The 25668-nt window shown below is 35.3% G+C and overlaps 1 protein-coding gene, 1 long non-coding RNA gene and 1 other non-coding gene across 6 annotated transcripts; 2 read left to right on the top strand and 1 right to left on the bottom strand.

Moving 5' to 3' along the window:
• The first annotated feature begins 1073 nt into the window (after nucleotides 1-1073).
• On the top strand, nucleotides 1074-25410 carry LOC140756365 (myrosinase 1-like). Of its 2 annotated transcripts, none has more exons than XM_073091836.1 (11): nucleotides 1074-1122; nucleotides 14714-14820; nucleotides 17755-17899; nucleotides 19573-19739; nucleotides 20335-20595; nucleotides 21015-21103; nucleotides 21380-21527; nucleotides 22385-22548; nucleotides 23417-23572; nucleotides 24038-24129; nucleotides 25127-25410. In XM_073091836.1, the coding sequence occupies exons 1-11, from the start codon at nucleotides 1094-1096 to the stop codon at nucleotides 25365-25367; spliced, it is 1599 nt and encodes a 532-aa protein (XP_072947937.1). In that variant the 5' UTR covers nucleotides 1074-1093; the 3' UTR covers nucleotides 25368-25410. The 2 variants fall into 2 exon arrangements, with proteins under 2 accessions (XP_072947937.1, XP_072947936.1); XM_073091835.1 differs by lacking the exon at nucleotides 1074-1122 and adding an exon at nucleotides 7184-7274.
• LOC140756540 (uncharacterized) lies at nucleotides 4490-6302 on the bottom strand. 3 transcript variants are annotated; one of them, XR_012103893.1, is made up of 3 exons: nucleotides 6034-6302; nucleotides 5515-5723; nucleotides 4490-5170 (listed from the first exon to the last, which is right to left on the bottom strand). It is a non-coding gene; the product is annotated as an uncharacterized LOC140756540 (long non-coding RNA). The 3 variants fall into 3 exon arrangements; XR_012103894.1 differs by lacking the exon at nucleotides 6034-6302 and adding an exon at nucleotides 5824-6025; XR_012103892.1 differs by lacking the exon at nucleotides 6034-6302 and having other exon boundaries at nucleotides 5515-6025.
• TRNAR-CCU (transfer RNA arginine (anticodon CCU)) lies at nucleotides 17327-17399 on the top strand. The gene has a single exon. It is a non-coding gene; the product is annotated as a tRNA-Arg (tRNA).
• Nucleotides 25411-25668: the final 258 nt, after the last annotated feature.

Genomic DNA, 25668 nt, shown 5'->3' with positions numbered 1-25668 from the left:
CAAATCCGCACAAAAAAATTGTAATTTAAAAAGCATAAACAGATGAATCAGTTTTTTGTAGTTTACTTATTATTTATTAACTACGCTACATATATACGTCAATATAACATTATGAAAGAGATGTGTGTACTGTGTACATAGTAATTATTAATAAAAATAACTGATATCCACTAATTACAAACGGATTGAAAGGTACGAGATGGAATATGATGGAATGTGACTAGATGAGACGGTACGGAATAAAACGTAACTGACGAGAACAAACGGAACGGCACGGGATGACGTTTTAAGATTTTTGTATATTCAATACATTTTTTTTTTTTTTTTTTTATAATATAAGAGTAGCAGACGAGCATGCAGTCCACCTGATGGTAAGTGGCTACTGCCGCCCATGGACATCTGTAATCAACCCCAGATAGGATTAGATATTCCTACCTGAGGTCGGCCACAGATGCGCCGCTACTCCTGAGGACTAAGCTGGAACGCCTCGGAAAAGTCTGTCTCCCTTACCACACCCTTCAAACCGGAACACAGCAGCGCTTAACACTGCTGTTATTAGGTTGAAATAGGTGTGGCGGTGGTGCCGCCGGAGTCGAACCACAAAGGGTTCTACCACCTTCTAAAACAATATTGTTTAATGTCAAACAAATGACGTTTTTTCATCCTCAATCCATCTATGTCCCATTCCTGGACACAGATCTCCTCACAGGATAAGAAGGATTAGGCCATAATTCACTGGTCAAGAGCAAATTGATATATTTCACGTTTTTAATATCTTTTCACATATATTTTTATATCTTTACGGTTTCCATGTTTCCTTTCACTATTAAAGCCAGTGATTCTTTATAACACACAAAACTTGGTGCGTAACTGCGATTTGAACCTCGGGCCCCTCGATTAAAAATCCGTTACACTAGACTACCCAATGGTAGTCTGTGGGCCAATGGCATTTAGCATACTGATGCTAAATGCCATTTATTCCTCATAAAATAGCTAAATAATTGCTACTGTTTCTTTGCACAGGTTTCTTTGCTGCAGGCAACGTTGCGGGCTAAATGTGGCTCCTTGTGTAACTTCGAAGCTAGTCACAATCATGTTGTTCTTACGAGCAGTCGTGTTGGGGTAAGTCGAAAATAAACATAAATAATAAATAAGCCCAATCTCGTTTTACAATATGTAAATAAATTACCATGGAAATTTAAGTACCGAAGTAAAAAACAGTGATGCAAATGTTAACCATAATAATATTATAATTAAAATTATGCATGATACACATAAAATAAATTAAGTCATAGTAATTTTAAATTTACAACAAAATGTGTTTTTTTATTTTGACTGTGGCGACTATCGCCACACCTATTTCTACCTAATAACAGCAGTGTTAGGCGCTGCTGTGTTCCTATTTTAAGGGTGTGGTAAGGGAGACAGACTATTCCGAGGCGTTCCAGCTTAGTCCTCAGGGGTAGCGGCGCATCTGTGGCCGACCTCAGGTAGGAATATCTAATCCTATCTGGGGTTGATTACAGATGTCCATGGGCGGCAGTAGCCACTAACCATCAGGTGGACTGCATGCTCGTCTGCTACTCCTATATAATATAAAAAAAAAACCTATTTCTGCCTCATAACAGCAGTGTTAAGCGCTGCTGTGTTCCGCTTTAAAGGGTGTGGTAAGGCACATTCCGAGGCGTTCCAAGTTAATCCTTGGGAGTAGCGACGCATGTATGACCGACCTAAGGATGTGTAATGTTATCTAGGGTTGATTACAGATGTCCATGAACTATCAGCTAGACTGCATGCTTATATTATTACATAAATGTTAGAACAATTATATTATTTCAATGTTAGAAAAAAAGTAGCCTGGCTTTTTGTTTTCCTAATAATACATAGTTCCTACCACAGGTTGAGACATTTTATGTAGGCAAAACATGTAAATTCAAATTTCAATGTCATATTTCCAAATTCTTTAGCAAATAACCTTGTATTGGTAAATATTTTTGTTCATATTAACAACAATTACAAAACAATGAACGTAGAAAAAAATCAATATACACTCACTAACTAAAAAATACAATGCTCACTGCTACAAAAATACATTATTTCATTTTTAAATACACTTTTCTAATTATAACTTGTATGTTTGAGGCATAGATTAGTAAAGATACTTCGCCGCCTTGAAATTGAATGAAGCCACAAATGGCTTATTATCGTAAGTTCTTTTTTTGAATTATTGACAAATAAAAACATTTTTAGAGAAAATTTCAGAACTAATACTGCGTAATTTAAAATTACAATGTACAATTTACATACTAAATAAATAATTATTTCAAATATTTTAGGGACATTTTTTTTTATAATATAGAAGGAGCAAATGAGCATGCAGTCCACCTGTTGGTAAGTAGCTACTGCCGCGCATGGACATCTGTAATCAAACCACAATGAAATTAGATTCGTGCCCGAGGTCGACCATAGATTCGCTGCTACCCCTGAGAACTAAATTATAACACGTCTGATAAGTATGTCGCTACATCCTTCTAACTGCTGTTGCTAGGCAGAATAAGTGTGACGGTGGCGGCGCCGGTGTCGAACCACAAGGGACTCAACCATCTTCATAATATCTGAGAATAAACATTTCGAAGAAACTTCCTACATTTATTTAATTTATATTACAATAATAATTACAAAACAAAAACATTAAAATAATTGAAATGATATAAAAAGAAACTTAACTGGGGATTAAATTAATTCATCATTCCATTATTGTCCCACTGCTGGGCACTGGGCACTGCTCAGAATGAGAAGGATTAGGCCATAACCCACCGCGCTGGCCAATTGCGTATTGGTAGACTTCACATACCTTTGATATTTTTTTTTATATAAATCTTTCAGGCATGCAGGTTTCCTCACCATGATTTCCTTCACCGTTTAAGCAAGTGATAATTAATTTCTAATAAATAAATTTGAAAATCAGAGGTGCCTGGGATTTGAACCTCGGACCCCTAGATCGAGAAGCCGCGTTTCTTAACCACTAGGCTATCACTGTTTTAATTATTATTTTTTTTTATTAAATAAATTGTGAACTCCTAATTTAAAAAATATGAATTTCAAAGGAATTTTATAACTGGGAATAAACCACAAATTCCTTTATTAACGATTAATTCTGAAGTTAACGCTCGTATTGGACACTGTTTACGTCGTGATCCACCGAAAATTACCGACTTCAGAACTATGTACTTTAGTACGTTTATTTTTTAACATTTATTTAAATTATTTTTTACTTTGTAGTGTCATAAAAGACGGTTGTATTGTTATTTATTACTTCAAACCTACATGAGACCTTCCGGGGTCCTTGATCGTATCAAACTCAGTAATATACATATGACATCCAGTATATTATCTTAAATCTTACTCGGTTGATTGTAAATGTCTATGGTCGTTGGTGACCATTTGCCATTTACGTTATATGTTCATTTGGTACTTCAGCTTTATATATGTATACAGCAAATTAAAGTTGGCAAAGAGCGAGTTTCATATCTAATACCTTTAAACGAGCAATTCTTGTATATATATATATATCAACGAACTCGGAAACGGCTCCAACGATTTTCTTGAAATTTTTTATCTAGGGGGTTTCGGGGGCGATAAATCAATCTAGCTAGGTTTTATTTTCAGGAAATGTCGTTTCAACCGTGTTTTCATGGAATAAAATCCTCCTACAATATCATTAGAGTACGAAGCTAAATTTCGCCATTATTTACGAAGTTAGAATAGCCCGGTGGAGAAATCGGATGCCTTAAAACGCAGGAAACCTGGGTTCAAATCTCGGTCAGATTGTTTTTTTCTTTTTTTTCTCTTTTTTTCGTGTTTCTTATTTTTGTGAGAAAAACTGTTCTTGGGAAACAAAAATGAAACATTTTTTTTTTTATTGACTTAGCTTAAAAAAGGTAGTCATTCAATTACATTACAACATTATTTGGCTCTTCCTGCCATCTATTGGCGAGTAATAAGTACTATTTTTTTCTATTATGAAGTAACTGTCATGTAGTTGTCATGCAACACTATCAAAGAGTATAGTAACCTAGGTAAGAAAAGAGAGGCATCTTACGTGATAAAATTGACACGATTGCGCACAACCGCCGCCAAGTGAATTGGTGTGAATTGTTGCTAAAGGTACATACGTATAAATAGTACGTATCTATATGATTCATATAAAATGCATAGTACCTATAATATCTCATATTTCATAAAGATGATTTTTTTTATACTGTGTGGAGACAAAATTAAGAGTTATAAAGACGCTTATATTTATATACTATTTACTATATAAACAGTATTTTATAATAATAAATAAATACAAACGTCCATATAACTCAATTATGTCTCCACACATTATAATAAAATTAATCATGAAATAAGAGATATTATACGTATGATGCATTTGTACATATATTGAAGCGCCAGAATTGAAGGTGATATGAATAAAAAAAATAGATTAAATAAATATTTATTATATATTATGAAAACGCTCAGAAGGAATTCCAGAAATACAATATATTCTTCCATAATCAACATTTTTACAATTATACATCTTTATATGAACAAATTTATCACACTTCCATTATAAAAGAAGACGTTGCAAAAATCAATCGACAGTAATTCATAACTCAAAGCAAGAGTGATCATTCCAAAAACATAAAAATAGAAAAAGTATTTAATAAGTGTCACAAATTATTAATTATCAGCAATTAAGTCTGTCTGTAACAATATTAACAACTTAGTATATATGCAATACTAACAAACTATTTCAATATGCGAAATATTTAATTTTCACATTTTTATAATATTTTTATAAATATCTTCTATGCTTAATAAAATATTCTTGTGCATGTTGCTTAAGATGGTCATCATTTTCTGTATAAATATACAGAAACCAGATAATTTTACCAGATAAAATACGATTTATTTGTCTGCACCAGCACCATAAATAAAAATGTTATTTGATACATCAATAAATACTATCCTGAACTCATTTGTGTGGATATTACAATTAAACATTTTAGGTTTTCCATTTGTGATTTTTGTTTTCCTTTTGTCATTTTTCTTCTTAAATTTCTCTTTTCTTCCTGCATGGTTCTGTATTTTCCAATCATAAAAGCTGGCCCCTTTTTCTGATCTGCAAAATAAATGTGGCTTTATTAAATATTTATATAAGTAAAAGCAAAGATGTTAAAACTTATATTTAGATTTTTTGTAAGTTTTTGCTACAAAATGAATCAATATTAACCTGTAATTAACGCTTTGGATGTTGAAGATTGGGCATCATTGTCTGATTTCAGGTTAGCTTTGAAAATGTTAATTAATGTTTTACAATTTTTTTTTATATTTGGGCCTAACAATAAAGCAGATGTGGTACCAATCAAATAGTTTTACTTTCTATTTATATAGCTTCTTACTACCCATGCAGAATATAGACAGTCTGTTTACAATTTGTTATACATAAAAGAAATATAGACCTACCATTTAAATGAAGTGAAGCTACTGCCAAATTTTTTAAGCAATGATTGTTAGGAACTTTGTCTTCTGGTATTAAGTGGTAATCACACACTTCCTTATTTTAATAAATCTTCTCATATTCATGTTCTGGTATTTTGTTACCCAAAATGGAAAGCCAAGATGCAAACAACTCCACTTTTTACTAGGATGAGGATAGCGATCCAGATAAGCTCCTGAAAAAGTACAACACAAGTAAGAATTTAAAACTAACTTAGTAACTTATAATTCAGTTATAACTTCAATACTATATAAATTACGTAATGATTTCAATACTTGACGGAATATATTAAACTCTCAACACTTAGTTGACAGCAAATTGATAATGAATAACTGCCAAAAGTTGTATATTGGCACACTTAAAACAAGAAACTACAAAGGACTTCTTCCTCGTAAGATAATTACATAAAAATGAATCGATGTTGGTTTATGCCACATCGAAAGTTGCATTATGAATGATAAATAAAATATGTTTCTGTAACTTACCAAACTCCGCGCATCCGAAAACGCAATTAACTTTTCTTTTGGAGAACATTTTCAAGAGTTAAATCAACGATAAAACATAACTGGGATTTTGGAAAAAGTTGAACTCAACTGTCAACAGGAAAATTTTCCATTGTAGAACCACAGAATACCTATACTTAGAACGTTCCATTGCACACTTTCATCATAAATCAAAACATGGATATATTATTATAAATAAATATATTAATAAATTAAGAAATATTATTACATAATAATTATATTTTTATTAAATTTATATATTATTTTTATTAAATACATGTTTAGGGGAATTTTCAAATAATTGAGCCAATTTTAGGGGGTTTTGACTTAAGTTTAGGGATAAATATTTTTACTAATTGCACCCGTGACTTTTTATTTCAAATAATCGGTATTTTTGTTTTATGATTACAACACCGAGCAAAGCTCGGTCATCCAGGTACTTATTTATTAACTACGCTACATATATACGTCAATATAACATTATGAAAGAGATGTGTGTACATAGTAATTATTAATAAAAATAACTGATATCCACTAATTACAAACGGATTGAAAGGTACGAGATGGGATATGATGGAATGTGACTAGATGAGACGGTACGGAATAAAACGTAACTGACGAGAACAAACGGAACGGCACGGGATGACGTTTTAAGATTTTTGTATATTCAATACAATATTGTTTAATGTCAAATGACGTTTTTTTATCCTCAATCCATCTATGTCGCATTCCTGGACACAGATCTCCTCACAGGATGAGAAGGATTAGGCCATAATTCACTGGTCAAGAGCAAATTGATAGATTTCACGTTTTTAATATCTTTTCACATATATTTTTATATCTTTACGGTTTCCATGTTTCCCTTCACTATTAAAGCCAGTGATTCATTATAACACACAAAACTTGGTGTGTATCTGCGATTTGAACCTCGGGCCCCTCGATTAAAAATCCGTTACACTAGACTACCCAATGGTAATCTGTGGGCCAATGGCATTAATTAAATGAGGAATAAATGACATGGCAGCATACTGATGCTAAATGCCATTTATTCCTCATAAAATAGCTAAATAATTGCTACTGTTTTCTTTACTACTACAGGTTTCTTTGCTATGCAGGCGACGTCGCGGGCTAAATGTCATATTATTACTTATATCTTAATCACCTCCTTGTGTAACTTCGAAGCTAGTCACAATCATGTTGTTTTTACAAGCAGTCGTGTTGGGGTAAGTCGAAAATAAACATATATAATAAAATAAGTCAAATTTCATTTTACAATATGTAAATAAATTACCATGGAAGTTTAAGTACCGAAGTAAAAAACAGTGATGCAAATGTTAACCATAATAATATTATAATTAAAATTATGCATGATACACATAAAAGAAATTAAGTCATAGTAATTTTAAATTAACAACAAAATGTGTTTTTTTTTTATTTGAGTATGGCGACCACCGCCACACCTATTTCTACCTAATAACAGCAGTGTTAGTCGCTGCTATGTTCCGGTTTGAAGGGTGTGGTAAGGGAGACAGACTTTTCCGAGGCGTTCCAGCTTAGTCCACATTGGTAGCGGCGCATCTGTGGCCGACCTCAGGTAGGAATATCTAATCCTATCTGGGGTTGATTACAGATGTCCATGGGCGGCAGTAGCCATTTACCATCAGGTGGACTGCATGCTCGTCTGCTACTCCTATATTATATAAAAAAAACCTATTTCTGCCTCATAACAGCAGTGTTAAGCGCTGCTGTGTTCCGCTTTAAAGGGTGTGGTAAGGGACATTCCGAGGCGTTCCAAGTTAATCCTTGGGAGTAGCGACGCATGTATGACCGACCTAAGGATGTGTAATGTTATCTAGGGTTGATTACAGATGTCCATGAACGGCAGTAGGTACCTACTATCAGTTAGACTGCATGCTTATATTATTACTTAAGTGTTAGAACAATTATATTATTTCAATGTTAGAAAAAAAGTTGCCTGGCTTTTTGTTTTCCTAATAATATATAGTTCCTACCACAGGTTGAAACATTTTACGTAGGCAAAACATGTAAATTCAAATTTCAATGTCATATTTCCAAATTCTTTAGCAAATAACCTTGTATTGTTAAATATTTTTGTTCATATTAACAACAATTACAAAACAATGAACGTAGTAAAAAATCAATATTCACTCACTAACTAAAAAATTACAATGCTCACTGCTACAAAAATACATTATTTCATTTTTTAAATACACTTTTCTAATTATAACTTGTATGTTTGAGGGAATAAAATAAGTACATTCTTAATGTTATTCTTAAAAAGAAATGTTTTATTTAGCCGTTCCATTTTCCCTCAATAAATACTCTTTTTTTTCAAACTCACACTCCTTTATTCAAAATTTATTTATACTCTATTCATAACTCTTTTTGAACGCCAACAAATTACCTGGATTACTGACTTTTATATTTTTAACGACGTTTTCTAAAAATTAAACCTAACGAGATTGATTTATCGCACCAGAAACTCCCCTGCTTACTAAATTTAATGAAAATCATTGCTAATTCATATTACATTACATAATAACTACTCTTTTAAAGGCATGAGATAATAATGGTTTCTTAAAATGAAATATAATTTGATTTTATCATTAACCCATTATTGTCCCATAGCTGGTGGGCCCGGGTCTCCTCTCAGAATGAGAAGGATTAGGCCATAGTCCATCGCGCTGGCTAAGTGGGAATTGGTAGACTTCACATACCTGTGATTTTTTAAAGATTTCTCAGGTAAGCTTTCCTCACGATGTTTTCCTTCACCGTTTAAGCAAGTGATAATTAATTTCTAAAACACACATATCTTTGAAGAATCAATGATATGTGTCTGGGATTTGAATCTCGGACCCCTCGAACAAGAGGCCGAGTTTCTTAACTAGTAGGCTATCACTGCCTAATTGATTTGCGCTGTTTTATATATCTAAACCACTGATATAGTAACCCTTTACACCCGAAGATTTTTTTTCGCAATTTCCGATTCAAAACGTTTATTACGGCTTTTTATATAGCTTAAGGGATCCACAAAAAATACGAAAAAAAATCCAGAGTTTATACTTAATCCAGAAATCGACCCGCACGATCGTGAGTCTCCGGTGGGAACTGTCACACTCACGATCGTGAAAATTGCAAAAAAAAATAGTTTTTTATCAAAAAATATTAGAAAATTAAAACAATTTGGAGATATTTAACATCACTGTCTTTATTTTCATTAGTTTTTATAAAAAAACTGTCTTGGCAATGAAACCTAAACTACGTAATTCTATGAAAATCAACATTCTTCTTTCTTCCGTTATTGCCTCCGTCTTCAATCCAGGTCTCCAAGGCGTAGGTATTCTTGGCTAGGGAATACATCCAATGATAATGCAGATGGAGAAAACTTTAGCCATATCTATTGCAATTAAATTAACTTTTCGACCGGTTCTTCTTAGATAATATAAATTTGTGCATCTGGTAACATATCAAGAGCCTCATAATTAAAATATTAAGAAAAATATTTCTTTGGAAACTTTACTGGAGATGTTGGTAGGGATGTATAGACCTTTTCAAGACAGAAAACGTATTCTTTTCCAAGCTTTTTTTCGATGTGTTGGACGTGAAGATGCTCGGCGGCGAGAAATTTCTAGGGATGATTTTAAAGTAGATGGTTGAGGTTTAGGCTCAAGTTGCAGATCCAATTCTAGGTCAGTTTCTATTTGAGGGTCTGCATGTGCTTCTGGATCTGTTTCAGGGCACAATTCTTCAAATTGAAACTCTTCTAATCTATTTGGTTGAAACTCTTCACTTTCATGAAGATCTTCAAAGTCCGATACATTTCTCCTCACCCCGCACTGGCAAAATCTGATCGTCATTTAAATGTACCCCTAAAATTGTAACAAACAAAATTGATATTGACGAAACTTACACATAACTGGTAATAGCAATAAAAGTATTTTCATCAAACGTTATTCTGCACCAACAACCGTAGGCACACGATCGTAACAGTTGAAATTTGCAAGATAATTGTATCTAAATTGCAAGTTAATCGAAAAAACTTCTAAATTCCACGTATTTAGTGTTCTTTTAGCTTTCAAATTAGCTATAATTAATGATAGATACTATACATTTAATACCAAAAATAATTATATACCTGTGACAGTGCGCGGGTCGAAAAAATCTGCCATCTTTGGACGAGTCCCTAGCACAACTGACCGCCTGCACCCCGCTCACTTAGCCGGTAGCACGTGCGATACTCTCCTCACGATCGATCGGCATCGGTTGCGTTTCGAAAAATAAGAAGCTGTCACGTGGGATTTTTTTTAAAGTGAAACTCACGCTCATGTCATCTCGGGTGTAAAGGGGTAATAATACCTCAATGATCTAATCAAAAAGCGTGTGGGCGCGCCGGTAGGTAGATCTACAATGGTATTTCGATTCAACTAATTTAACCAATATTTATAAAAATATAGTTAAAACAATTAAATGAATAAGCGTTAATGCCTCCATAGTAACAATAACACCCAAGCAAAATACCAAACAGTTCAGAGCACCACCGTGCCGTGCCCACTATTGGACAACTTCTGATCTGTCGACAGTTGCGCGCCCCTTTTTTATACCATGATACAGGTAGCCAATTGTTAATACGGAGCGGTAGTTCGAAATTAATATCATGTGGTTTTAAAAACGGAATATTTATATATGAAATGAAGCATTCTCCCACAAGCGTTACTAGGAAACAGCTGTTATCGTGTGTCCATTTAATAAAAATGCCTCTCTTGATTTGCCGACGCTCCTTAATAGGTATTGATTGAACATTTAGACGCCGTTTCATATACAACACTCTTCAAACTAGAACACAGTAAAGCTTAACACTGCCGTTATTTGTTAGAAATAGGTGTGGTGGTGCCCCGAAGTCGAACCACAAAGAGTTCTAACACCTTCAAACCTTCTTGGCATTCCCACTTTGCTGCACCTATCTTCACCTTGATCGTAGAATAGGAGAGTAATGTAGTGGGTAGTTAGATAGAGTTCACCCCAGACCTTTAGTTGTGCAGCGACCAAAGCCCATCACAGGGACGTAGTACAAATGTAAAAATAATATCTTAAAAATTATTTTACATGATGAGTATTTTTATACATGTGACGTTATACGAAGATATAATACAATTATTTGGATCATTACTTCAGATATAATAAAACAATAATAACAATAATATAACATGATTATGGTTATATTAAATAATGCAACATGATTATGAATATATTAAATTACTAGCTGTGCCCCGCGGTTTTACCCGCGTTCAAGGATAAGTACTTTGAAGATTTCATGTGTTACATAGATTAGTAAAGATACTTCGCCGCCTTGAAATTGAATGAAGCCACAAACGACGTATTATAGTAAGTTCTTTTTTTTAATTCTTGACAAATAAAAACATTTTTAGAGAAAATTTACGAATAAATAACTAATACTGCGCAATTTACATAATAAATAAATAATTATTTCAAATATTTTAGGGACATTTTAGCACGGAGACGTGGCAAAACTTTTTTACGCAACTATTTCAATTCTCAAAACTGGGTACATTTTCTTGTTAGGAGTGAGTAATCTTTACTAATCTATGATGTGTTACATATTTTTTTCTAAAATAAAAGAAGCTGGCTACGGCTTATAAAATCAGCTATCTGCCAGTGAAAGTCCCGTCAAAATGAGTTCAGCCGTTTCGGAGACTAGACAGAACAGACAGACAGACAGGCAAAAATATTTTAATAACAATGGTTTTTTTGTTATAAGTGCCATATACTTTCAATTGCATCGTATGCAATTAGGAAAATGCTGTAAATTTAACATTAAAAACAGATACTTCAATTTTATTTATTTGTATGTATATTTAGCGAAAATACTGCAAAAACTGCATACAATTCTTAAATCTTTAATCTACAATGTAGTTATGTTTAGTAAATTAAGAATTTTATATAGTATATAGTATATATTTTTTTTTATAATATAAGAGTAGCAGACGAGCATGCAGTCCACCTGATGGTAAGTGGCTACTGCCGCCCATGGACATCTGTAATCAACCCCAGATAGGATTAGATATTCCTACTTGAGGTCGGCCACAGATGCTACCCCTGAGGACTAAGCTGGAACGCCTCGGAAAAGTCTGTCTCCCTTACCACACCCTTCAAACCGGAACACAGCAGCGCCTAACACTGCTCTTATTAGGTAGAAATAAATATTGTGCAATCTATTTATTCTTTTTCCACTTTAAAGGAGGTAAAACCCTATGTGGTTTGACTCCAACGAACCCACTGCCACACCTATTTCTACCTAATAATAGCAGTGTTAAATGCTGCTGTGTTCTGGTTTGAAGGGTGTGGTAAGTGAGACATACTTTTTCGAGGCGTTCCAGCTGTGTCGACCTCGCAACCTTATCATGTTTGGCAACCATGCAGCATAAAAACCTTTTTAATCGACTTCAAAAAAGGAGGAGGTTTCCCAATTAAATTGTATTTTTATATATATGTAAGCCTCCATTTGTGAGTTCGACTCGTACTTGGCGAATTATTTACTTTGAAGTGACATAGAAGTCGGTTGTATTTTTAATATAATTAAACACGCAGTATATTGTTCGCTGGATCATGACGTAAGCTGCGTTCAATATTTGCGAACAAAAAAAATTAAAATGAAAGTTTATAAAATAAAAGAGACTGGTTATTGGTCATAATTATATTAATTACGTGAGATTGTGTATTGTTTTTTATTGTTTATTTTATTGTACTTGGCCAACAAAATTTTTAGCGATCGTGCAATGATTGCAATTGTCCTTGCAAGTTAATTAGCTTTAATTTTCATGAACATATACTGTTGAAACATTCACAAGCGGATATTTTTTAATGAAAGTTAGGGTGCCAGTCGCACCACTGATAGTGAGCGATTGATATAATTTAAATAACTAATAGTTATTATAATCCGCGAGGTCTATGCTAAGCTTTGCATTTGTGTGAGTTCACATGGGTAGTGTAGGCACAGTACAAATACATATTTCTACTGTGGTGTAGGTGTGAAGTCAGATTACCTCTTTTAATTGATTTAAACCGGTTTATACTGCTTTTTGGCAAGCAGAATTGTTTAATTTTTAATATTTTGTTTTTGTGTTCGATTTTTTAGTAAAATAGCATCAAATATAAATAAACGTGAATGTGGCGAATAATTTAAAATATCAATTTTTTTTTTTTTTAATTTAATTTGAAATAACACATTTTTTTTTATTTTAACTAAAAATTAAACGTTAATACTTGGTGCAATTCATGAAATGGAAACTTATCAAAAATGTGAAGACAGACTAAAAATTAAAAAATAAGGAAAATAAACTTTGTAGTAGTTAAATCCACCGTTTTTCTGCATTGTACAATTTTCAAATCACAGACTTAGTTCCCATTCTATCTAGACTTACGCGAAAAATTTCGCGATGAGCTCTTATTATAAAATTGTACAATGTAACAAAATGGTGGATTTAACTACTACAAAGTTTATTTTCCTTATATTTTAATTTTTAGTCTGTCTTCACATTTTTGATAAGTTTCAATTTCATGAATTGCACCAAGTATTAACGTTTAATTTTTAGTTAATTAAAAAAAAATGTGTTATTTTAAATTAAATTTTAACAAAAAAAAAAATAATTTAATTATACTATTATTATTATTATTAATTTAATTATACTAATTAATTTCATTGCATATGGTAAAAACATTTTATTACTATATTTTTTTTAAACAAGAATAGCTCTTCAACTTAAGTACTTAACTAATAATTATAGTTTAAAAACTAAAAACCACGCTAAAATCGCACAAAGAAAGTCGTTAATCCTCATTCGTCGCTTCTTGATAATTGTTCAAACTTTTAAATTAATCGGACCGTTTGTGGGTAAAATCGAGTGAAAAGAAAAAGTGGGTAAAAATCGAGTTCAAAGATTCCGTTACATACATACCTACAAATTTACATACATACATACAACCTATATAATTATTATCATATACAACCTATATAATAATTATTATTATATTAATAAAAGCGTGGTAAAATAGATAAAATTTATTTTTGAAAGTGTTTTATCTGACTCTACTTTTGTGTTCAGTCACACTAATGCAAAGCTCAAATTAGACCTTGCGGACTACACTAGGATATTTAGTAATAGCACAGTATAAGGATATACCTTATACTGTGGTAATAGCCTAGTAGTTGAAACTTTGTCTTAATCGGCGGGTCCGAGGTTCGAATCCCAGGCTTCCCTGTAATTTTCTAAGAATTATGTGCGAATTAGAAATCAATTATCATTTTCTTCATCAAAAAAAGAAACAAACCAACTAAGTTTCTAGTCAAACCATCACTGATGAGGTCGCGTTCCGATCCGGTAATGTTTAAGAAAAAAAAATGTAACTAATTTCGTATCCTCCTTAGTTTTTAGGGTTCCGTACCCTAAGGATATAAACGGAACCCTATTACAGAAAATCTTTATACACAGATCTCACTCTTAAGGACTAAGTTGGAAAGCATCACGAGTAGTAGTAAGTTGTAATTTCATTTCATTTCAAAAGTGCCCTCCGAAGAATGAAATTTGAAAGCGCTAAAATAATATTTAAAATGGTTTTATTTCAGTACAATCGTAGTAAGTGGGTATGGCAGTGACCGAAGGTTTCCTTCTGGGTTCAAGTTCGGGTCCGCATCATCAGCTTACCAAGTGGAAGGCGGTTGGAATGCTAGTGGTACGTAATTTTAGGGGTCCGTACCGAAGACTAAAAACGGAACCTTATTACAGTTCAGGAGATAGAGCCCTGTGATAGACGGACAAACAGCGGAGGCTTAGTTTCTTTATATTTAATATAGGAGTACCAGACGAGCATGCAGTCCACCTGTTGGTAAGTGGGTTCTGCCGCCCATGGACATCTGCAATGAACACCAGATAAGATTAGATATTCCTTACTGAGGTCAGCCACAGATGCGCTGCTACCCCTGAGGACTAAGCTGGAACGCTTCGGAAATATGTGCCTGTTTTACTCCCTTCAAACCAAAACACAGCAGCCATTAACACTGCTGTTATTAGGCAGAAATAGGTGTGGCGGTGGTGCCGCCGGAGTCGAACCACAAAGGGTTCTACCACCTTCACCTATAAAGATATAAAAAGTAGGTATATAAAATGTCTGTAATTAAAAAAAATATTTAAAAAACGAACAAAACAATCAAAAGCTCACTTATAATCGCTTAAGCTTTAAAAAATAAAAATGTACTTTCTAATTTATAAAACTTTATTTTTATAAAAAAAATAGATGTTAAGTATTCAGTCGTAGATAATGAAAAAGGCATTTTTAATATACATAGTAAGAATTTAATTTATTTCATTATTATAAATACAACTTAACTGTAAAACATTACATTAACTACTTAGTTAATATAAAATAAATTAAAGTACGTACTAATGAAAATTTATTATTATTATTTATATTATAATTATAATAATGTGGTGATGAACAAATTGACTGTTTTACAAAATTTTGGAAAATTTCATACTGTAACAATATGTAGGTTATTATTTTGCTTTTTAATACACAATACGTAACGCTCGGCATGGAGGACTCAACTAGACTAGTGTTACCAACTCTCAAAAATATTTATCTCTAAACTGAAGTCAAAACCCCCTATAATTGCTTCAATTATTTGAAAATTCCCATAAAAATATATTACAGTTTGTGTGCTTTTTTTTTTTTTTTTGCTCCGCTGGTCGTCTCAGAACATGTTTTTTTTGGACGGCGTGCTACCTTATGGCACGTTTCCTGTTTTTTTTTTTTAGCTCGCTGCGCCGGCTTAAACCATGTTTCCCGTTTTTTTTTTACTTGATCTTTGAATATCATTTGTTGATCATATTAAAATTACTATCATTGGATTGAATAGTTTTATTGTATTCAGAATATTATATATTCAGAAAACCCCTAAAAATACCCCTAGACATATAAAACCCGGTTGCATCGGCCGTTGGGATGCGCGCGCAGGTCAGCGAGGCGGCAACATCGCATGAGACCTTGAGGCACAACCTTAGATGGCCAACGGCTTATTATGGGCTGCCTACAATACTTATTTTACTAGAATAATCTATATGTATATATATATATATATATATAAAAGCGAAAATATACTCACTTTCAAAACGTATTAATCAAGGTTTTGAAATTTCTAATGAAATATTTATTGATACATATGTATATAGGTTTTTTTTTTAATTCCACTAAGGAGGTAAAATAAGTGTTACATGTATTACACTGGAATCTTTTCGGTTCGAAGTTGGAAACGTGAAATTTCAGATACCGTCTACTCACACGTAAGCACAATTACATAACAACGCGAAGGGGTGCAAATTTCATATATGATAATGCGTAATTTTATTCACCTGGACGACATTTTGGTATACTGCCTACATCCCAACCACTTCGGATACACTGCTCTTTGTCCCTGCCGACATTTTGTCCCTCCCATAGGGTATAGTTGTGGTTATACGTGGATTAGTTTTGGTGATGTGGTAGACACAAAGACCTTGGTTTAAAACTTTGGACTAAAACAGGGCTACAGTATCCCCGGCCTGTCTTAAGAGACTAAAGGCAGCAAGGACATCTGGGGTTGCGGGCGGCAAGAATGGGAGGTCCAACCCCTCAGCCAGCGACCCTGGCTGTAGAACCACTGTATGTGAGGCCGCATACCTTAAGCTAAACACCAAAAGTTGTGAGAGGGGGTTTTAGTGTGTTAACAATTTGCCATACGGTTGTCACCAAAAAGTTGCCATACGGTTCCCATGTATACGTTGGTGTTTTGTTTTTCACATACCAAGGGATCGTTATGATTTTTGCATAGTGGTTAGGTATTTTATGGGGTTAGAGAATAACACGGAACACGGACGGGTCATATGGAATAGTGTAAATAATATTTATTGTATCCTACATGAAACTTATATTTTAAAGAAGTTTCATTACAGTCCACTAATCCAGTTTTAGTGTATGTTTTTGAAGAAAGCTTGAACAATTTAGGTACACAGTGACGAAAAAAAAATATGTGAAAAAATATTTTATTAATTAAATATTAATGTTTATTTATCGTTAAAAATTGTTAAAGGTACAAATTTACAATACAGTTATTTGTATGTCATATCATATCTATTTACGCGGGCGAAGCCGCGGGTTCTGCTAGTATTGTATATATGGCACATTTCGGCACTTTCATCTAACAGCCCCTGTGGCCTAATGGATAAGGCATCGGCCTCCTAAGCCGGGGACTGTGGGTTCGAGTCCCACCAGGGGTATTTAGTTATCGGTCATGTCTTTTTTAATCTTCATTTTTTTTATATTTTTTACATATTAACTAACTATTTAAAGACGTAAAAAAATCTACGAACACCAAGATTATATTTGTTTTCTTGGAACAACGAACGAACATCGAACCAGAATTCCAACACAAATTAATGTAGTTTTAAATACATATATATACAATTTGTCCGTCCGTCAATCTGTATCCAACTATTTCTCTGTCATCAATCCGTAAATCAATCAATCCGCCAATCGCAATTGATTTTTTCAATCCAATAATTCATCAATCAGTCAATCTATTGATCCATTAAACTGTCAATCCATCAATGCACAAATCTGTCAAAATTTCAGATAAAGGCGAAAGCGTTTGGGACAGGTATGCCCATGACCACCCTGACATTGTGGTGAATGGGAATGGTGATGTGGCCTGCGACTCCTACCACTTGTGGAAGGAGGACATCAGGATAGCCCATGAGCTGGGTTTGCATTTCTACAGGTCAGAAAACCCATTTTTAACACTCTTTTATTAGCTTGAGTTGGTTGGGGTACTTCATTTTTTTATTGTTTAACGATTAGGCAGACGTGCTACCTGATGCAAAGTAGTCAACGCCACCTATGGACATTTGCAACACCAGAGGAGTCGCCAATACATCGCCGGCTTTGAAGGAGAGCTCTTTTTGCACATTTTTTGAAGAACCCCATGTCATAGCGCTGCTTGAATACCTCAGGAGGAAGCTCATTCCACATCTTACACGTTTGAGGCAAAAACGTCCGTGCAAACTGAACCGTAGAGAACTGCCACGAGTCCAGCCGATGTGGATGGAACTTCATCCTTCGGCGAGTGGTGATATTTTAAATATAATAATTATTCTATTGGCAACTCTCTATGCGAGGATAGTTATAAACCGCAATAAAATGCACCCCACGCTTTTTACTCCGAATTGAATCGTTTTGTTAATAACTTAAATCTTATTATAATTTTATTCTGAGGCGATTACTGCCTTTATCCGACGATATTTTATCTGACGTTTATTATGACGTTACGTAGATTATCCTTAAACCTATAAAATTAAGTATATTTTTCTTACGTCATTAAAATAAAATATCGTTTAATAAAATAATAACTAAAATAATAATTATTTTAAAGGAAGGAAGGTCTTTGAATCTAGACACTATTATTTAGGAACTTAAACGCATTTTTTTAAATTCTAATAAAACATTAAAGGTACGCTAATCTACGCTACATAATTATGTTTTAAAAAATGCCTATTATTTTTACTTTTTTTCTAATTAATGATGATAGTCCATCTCATTATAATTTTTAAAATTGCATAATTTATAACCATACCAATTTTTTATGGAAACAAAAACGTTATTATGGTTAAGTGTTTTTTTATTAGAAAATACAGTTTTACGTATATTCTTAAATTATTTATTTAGTCGTAATTAAGTGATATATTAATTAACAAGGAAAAATTATCAACATTGCGACTAAAAATGTTTTTGGGCCGCTCATAAAAATTACAAATTAGCATTTACTAATCCGATTCGCGCTCTGAAGGCTCCGCAACATTATAATAATTATTATATGCTGATATAATTATCAAGCAAAATACAATTATTTTTTATAATATAGGTGTAGCAGACGAGCATGCAGTCCACTTAAGGTCGGATTTACAGCTAGCGCTGCCCCTGAGGACTAAACTAGAATGTCTCAGAAAAGTATATCTCCATTACCACATCCTTCAAACCAGAACACAGTAGTGCTTAATACTGCTGTTATTAGGCCGAAATAGATGTACTGGTGGTGCCGCCGGAATCGAACCACGGGGGTTCTACCACCTAAATTTATTTAAAGGAATTTTCGCTGGCATTTCAGCTTAGTCCTCAGGCGTAACGGCATTTGTGGGCGACCTCAGATAGGAATCTAATCTTATCTGGGGTAGACTACAGATGTCCATAGGCGGCAGTAGCCACTTACCTTCAGGTAGACTGTGTGCTCATCTGCTATTCTTATATTACATATAAAAAACCCCCATATCCCAGTGTCGCTTTCACGGGATTGAATATATTTTGAAGTAAAACTGTGAAATAAATATGTGGCTATTGAACAGATGGGCAAGATGTATTCCGCTTACATTACATTAAAATTCAATCCATTTCTTCCAGGTTTTCGATATCCTGGACCAGGATAATGCCAACAGGCTTTCCGACAGCGATCAGTGAGACCGGCAAGCAGTATTACAGCAACCTGATAGATGGACTTCTGGAGAAAGGAATTGAGCCTGTTGTGACATTGTACCATTGGGATCTACCACAAAAGTTACAGGACCTCGGTATGTTATACAAGGCTTGGTGAATCCGTCAGTATTTATCGTTGAAGTCTTACAACTGAATTTTTAACCAATTAACAATTATCCTGAAAGTTTAGTGACGTCATTTTGTATCTAATATGAAAATTATAATAGCGGATCTATGATATTTCATGCATGATATCATGAATATTATGAATGAAATAGGCAATATTTAGTATCAGCATGATTTAGGTGATTATTTAAACTTGTGGGAAGAGAGTACCAACCCTATTTATGTCCCACTAGACATAAAAAGGGTTGCAGCCTGTTAAGATTCCTACGTAACACGCACGGGAGGAGACGCGCGGGCGGAGGAGGCGGGCAACGCATCGGCGCGGGCGGTGCGGTGGTGGTACGAGCCGAATACCGCTCACGCTTGCGACCTCCGTCGACCACGGACGATTTCTATTTAAATATTGTTTGACCGGGAAACCCTAATGTAATTAAGCGGCCTATTAAACCAGCAAAATACAGTCCACTCTCTCATTTAAGTCCCAGGACCCTAACACAGCCAAGCACGTTAATTATTTATAGATGGTAGAACTCGTTGATGAATTAGAAATATTGTCAATTCCAGGTGGTTGGACAAACCCCCTCATCACGGACTGGTTTTCTGACTACGCAAGAATCATATTCTCATTCTACGCTGATCGAGTGAAAACCTGGATCACTATAAACGAACCCATTCTGATATGCGATGGGGCCTACAATATGGAGTTTACTGCACCGAGGATTAAAGAAATGGAGATGGCGCCGTTCCTCTGCAATAAGCACACGCTGATCGCTCATGCTAAGGCTTGGAGGATATATGATACTGAATATAGACATAAGTATCATGGTAAGTGTATAATTGACCCTTTTTTGTGACGAGGGAGAAACTTACAAAAAGTGCCCGTTGTCATAGGAGCGACAGCAGGGTATCTGGGCTATTTACCTACTAAACTCCTAAGTTAATTTTCTCATCGCTACGTGGAGGACTCCGGAATATCCAATAGAACAAAAGTACAGTCCTCTGAATGCCTAGCTCTACCCAGATAAACATTTATGCTTACCATGTGTGCTTACAACTGAATGTGACCATACATAACATGTCCACACAGGTATATCATGGCATCTGTCAGCAACCTTAGATAGGGATCCTACATAGGAATGTGAGGTTGATTGCAGACACCCATGGGTGGCACTTGCCACTTATCATTTCGTGGAATATTTGCTTTTTTGCTACTTCTTTAAATTAAATCTTCTGTTTTATTCCAGGTAAAGTCTCGCTCACCAATAACTTGGTCTGGATGGAGCCATTTACTCCTGAGTACGAGGACTTAGCTGAACTAGCGTTGCAACACTGTGTAAGTTCTACTTAAATCTATTTCGCTATGTATTTTGGTAACCTCTTTTGTTGACTTGGGGAATCTTAAAAGTTACCTGATGCTTTGGGAGCAACAACGGATTATGTAGAATTTCTCAGTCCTCAGCATTATGTAGAGGACTGATACCGTCCGTCCCGACCTTATCATTATAAGGCAGACGGGCTTGAGACCTAATGAGGTTAAATATAAAAGAAATAAAGATGTTAGCTTTATGAATGTTAGCTTTCAGTAACTCAAAACAGTTATAATTTCTAGGCTGGACGTTACGCTCATCCGATCTTCTCCAAAGAAGGAGGGTGGCCTCCATTATTGGAGAAAGTCATTGCAGAATACAGCAGAAAACAAGGTCACGTTCGTTCCAGGCTACCACCTTTTACTAAGGCAGAAAAGGAATTAATTAGAGGTATGTATACCACGGCTAAGTAAAGTATTACTTAGTTGTAAAAAGGAATACATAAAACCTAAAACTTAAAAGCCTAACCACCATCAAATCTGAAGCAGTTCTGCGTTTCGGTGGAAGGGTGTTTTTTTTTTTTTTCTTTTTATAATTTAAGAGTAGCAGACGAGCATGCAGTTCACCTGATGGTAAGTGGCTACTGCCGCCCATGGACATCTGCAATCAATCTCAGATAGGATTAGATATTCCTACCTGAGGTCGGCCACAGATGCGCCCCTACCCCTGAGGACTAAGCTGGAACGCCTCGGAAAAGTCTGTCTTCCTTACCACACCCTTCAAACCGGAACACAGCAGCGCCTAACACTGCTGTTATTAGGTAGAAATAGGTGTGGCGGTGGTGCCGCCGGAGTCGAACCACAAAGGGCTCTACCACCTTCGTACCGGTGTAAACGCCGGCAGACACATGAGGCAACCGTTCCGTTTCCGAAGTACTAATCTACTTCCGAAATACTGCCGTTTTCCGAAGTACTTATATTAGATATTCGAAATCTTATGTGATTATAATCTTATATATAAAATTCTCGTGTCAAAATGTTTGTTACCGTACTCCTTCCGAAACGGCTTTACCGATTTTCAACAAATTTTCTATGTATATTCAGTAGGTCTGAGAATCGGCTACTATCTATTTTTCATATCCCTAAGTGGATTCCTAGTATCCTAAGGGTTGTTCACCCTTAACATTTTTTTATTTATATGGGAACTCAACGTTTGCCGAGTCAGCTAGTTTCCTTATAAAACCCCATCACTTAACGTCATAAGCTTCAAACTTCTTGACTTGAAAAAAGCATTTTCTCAAATTCCAGGAACATACGATTTCTTCGCCATGAACATGTACACCAGTCGACTAGTGAGGCCTTCCGAGCCTGGCGATGGTCCTAGGATCTGGTTCGTGACTGGCTCCCCGGAGCTGAACATAACGCTGGTGGCAGACCCCAGGTGGAAAGTCGGCGCCGTCAGTATTATGCCGGTAATGTATTGCGTTTCATCATCAACCGACAACTGTCCCACTGCTGGGCACGGGTCTTCTCTCAGAATAAGGATTAGGCCATAATCCACCGCGCTGGTCAAGTGCCAATTGATACACTTCACATACCTTTGAAAACTTTTTTTTAAATTTCTTAGATATGCAGGTTTCCTCATAGTGTTTTTCTTCACCGTTTAATATCGAATACCTACGCATATAATTTTGAAAAATCAGAAAATAACGGATTGCTTTTACACGGTTTATATTAGCTTCCATACATGTATAACAAGTATGTGTCAATGGATGGATTCTTTAACGTAATTTGTAACAAGTTAGAAACTCCTTCATTTAAAAATGTACCCAAGTATTGAGATGAGAAAGTAATAATTTAAAAAAATCTCAATATTTATTTACTCAATATTTAAAAATTTTGTAAACAACATTAAAATTCAATACCATAGTACTGTGGCAACTTCCCACAAAACGTCAAGAGATGGCGCTACTGAACAACGCTGTGTCAACAAATCCGCTGTTTTTCAACAAATTGCACTGCTGAAGCATGCTATTACGACTTTCCGCAACTGGTCAACAGATGGCGCTACTGAATCACGCTATACATGTTTCTTCAATTTCTTGCATAGCAATATACTAGTATAATATATAGAAACTCCGAATTGAGACTGTCGAAGCACGGCCGCTCCCCGGGTATGATCACTCAGCCCGGCGGGAAATCTCCCTCTGCCAATCTCTTCACCCTTCTTGCCACCCTTATTTCTACTTTATAACTAACTTCAGAGCTATGTCGACGCTATGAGAGTTCATAAATTTTAAATGCTTATAATAGTAATATACTTTTTAATTATAATTCCAGGCCTATCCTGTAGGAATGCGGCGTCAAATCGCTTGGCTGAGGAGGGAGTACGGTCAGCATCTCCCGATCCTAATCACTGAGACCGGGTATGGCAGTCTGGATAGAAACTTGGATGATGAAGAAAGGATCGACTTCATATCAGATCATCTGGAACAGGTAATGTTTAGGATCCCTTAGTTTTTTTTTATAATATAGGAGTAGCAGACGAGCATGCAGTCCACCTGATGGTAAGTGGCTACTGCCGCCCATTGACATTTGTAATCAACCCCAGATATAATTAGTAATATTCCTACCTAAGGTCGGCCACCGATGCGCCGCTACCCCTGAGATCAGCCTATATAATATATAATATGGAAAACCCAACATATAACCCGCGTGGCGGAGCGGTGACGGTTCTGGGTTCGTTCCCCGGCCAGACGCATCTCAATTATGAACTAAGGTTTATGTTATGATTTAGGTTATTTGAGTTTTCGTCTATGAATATGTCCATGGCATCCTGGTCACAAGAAATTTGCTAAAGTAGGTGTATGTGTGGAAATAAATATTTATTTATGCAAAGTATGTAATCTCTTTTCATATTTTAATAACCACCTACATACTAATAAAGGTAAATCTTTGCAGATTCTGTTATCTATTAAGGAAGATGGTGCTAATATCATCGGATTTAGTGTATGGACGCTAATGGATAACTTTGAATGGATGGATGGCTACAGGTTTGTTTGAGATTTTTATAAGATAAGTAAAAGTTAAGGAACTCGGCCTCTTGATCGAGGGCTCCAAGGTTGAAATCCATCACCTTTGATTTTTCAAAGGTTATGTGCGTATTACAAATCAATTATCACCTGCTTAAATGGTGAAGGAAAACACCCTGAGTAAAACTGCAGACCTGAAAGTTTTTATAAAAAAATATCTCAAAGGTATGTCAAGTTTACCAATACGCACTTGGCAACCCCCCTTCTCAATCTGAGAGGAGACCCGTGCCCAGTGGGACAGTAATGGGTTGATGATGATGATGATGATGATAAGATTGAAATAATGAAGTAATTGAAGATGGACTACGCATGGAAAAATTTTACCAACTCGATATAGAGGGGTTCTATATGAAGTCGATCATAGGTGCGTTGCCATTCCTGAGGACAAAGATGGTCCCCAAAAAGTCAGTCAGAGCCACGTGTTTTCACTGAAGATGCTAGGTCTAGAAATAGATTGTCCCTGTAGTTCCGGGACTAGAATAGGGCTACGGTATCCCCTGTCTGTCGTAAGAGGCGGCTGAAAGGGGGCTTCTGGGGTTGCAGGCGGCAAGAGTGGGAGCTCTAACCGCCCGGCTAGCAACCCCAGGAAGAACGATGGTATGTATGACCTCATACCGTCGTACGCTCCACAAGGAGTGACGAGCTTCATAATAATCGGGGCGGAGTCCGACGGGGTAACGCGCTAAGAGGACTCCGGTTGCTTTCCTTTGGAGATCCCGGAGTCCTCTACGCAGCGCTGAGGACGGTCACCGGGGGGGTTTTGGCGCGGTAAAAGTCCCACATAACCACATAATCACACATAACCACATAATCTAATACGGAGGATATCTCAATATAATTTTTCATGCACCAAATAACGTGACTTTTAGTAGCTTATTTTGTGCATGAAAAATTAGTAATTTGCTTTTAATTTTTCTCTTTTAATGTAATTTTATTCTCTTACCTTCTCTTCTTGTAGATCCCGCTTCGGCCTCTACGACGTAGACTTCAAAGACCCAATGAGAAAGAGAACCCCACGAGCATCAGCCCATTTCTACTCTCACCTTATTAAAACTCAGATTCTTCACAAAACTAGAGTAAGGTCACATAGACACGAGGACGTTAGAATGAGTAAGAGAAGTTCTAATTCTAGCAGTAACTTCACTGGACTTATGTTATTATTGTATACGATATTTCTACAGCTGTTCATCTTGTTGTAAGAATAAGATGAACAGCTTTAAATAAATGTAAATAGTCAATTAATTATATAGTGTTTTATTGTCCCAACTCTAGCCTATCTTTATCGTCCCAACTCTAGTTATTCTTCATAACTAGAGAATACATGAAGGTCCTAACTAATGCCACTAATCTATAATAGTAGAGTTGGTAATAGATGTCCGTTGGCGGCAATAGCCCCTAGAGTATAGTCGAGCATGCAGTCCACCTGATGGTTAGTGGCTACTGCTGCCTATGGACATCTGTAATCAATCCCAAATAAGATTAGATTCCTACCCGAAGTCA

This window comes from Epargyreus clarus, unplaced genomic scaffold (assembly GCF_041222505.1).
Source record: "Epargyreus clarus isolate Ecla_fem2 unplaced genomic scaffold, WU_Ecla_fem_2.2 ptg000035l, whole genome shotgun sequence".
Lineage (NCBI taxonomy): Eukaryota > Metazoa > Arthropoda > Insecta > Lepidoptera > Hesperiidae > Epargyreus > Epargyreus clarus.
The sequence above is the reverse complement of the archived record's forward strand: the minus strand, read 5'-3'. Positions and strand labels throughout refer to the sequence as shown.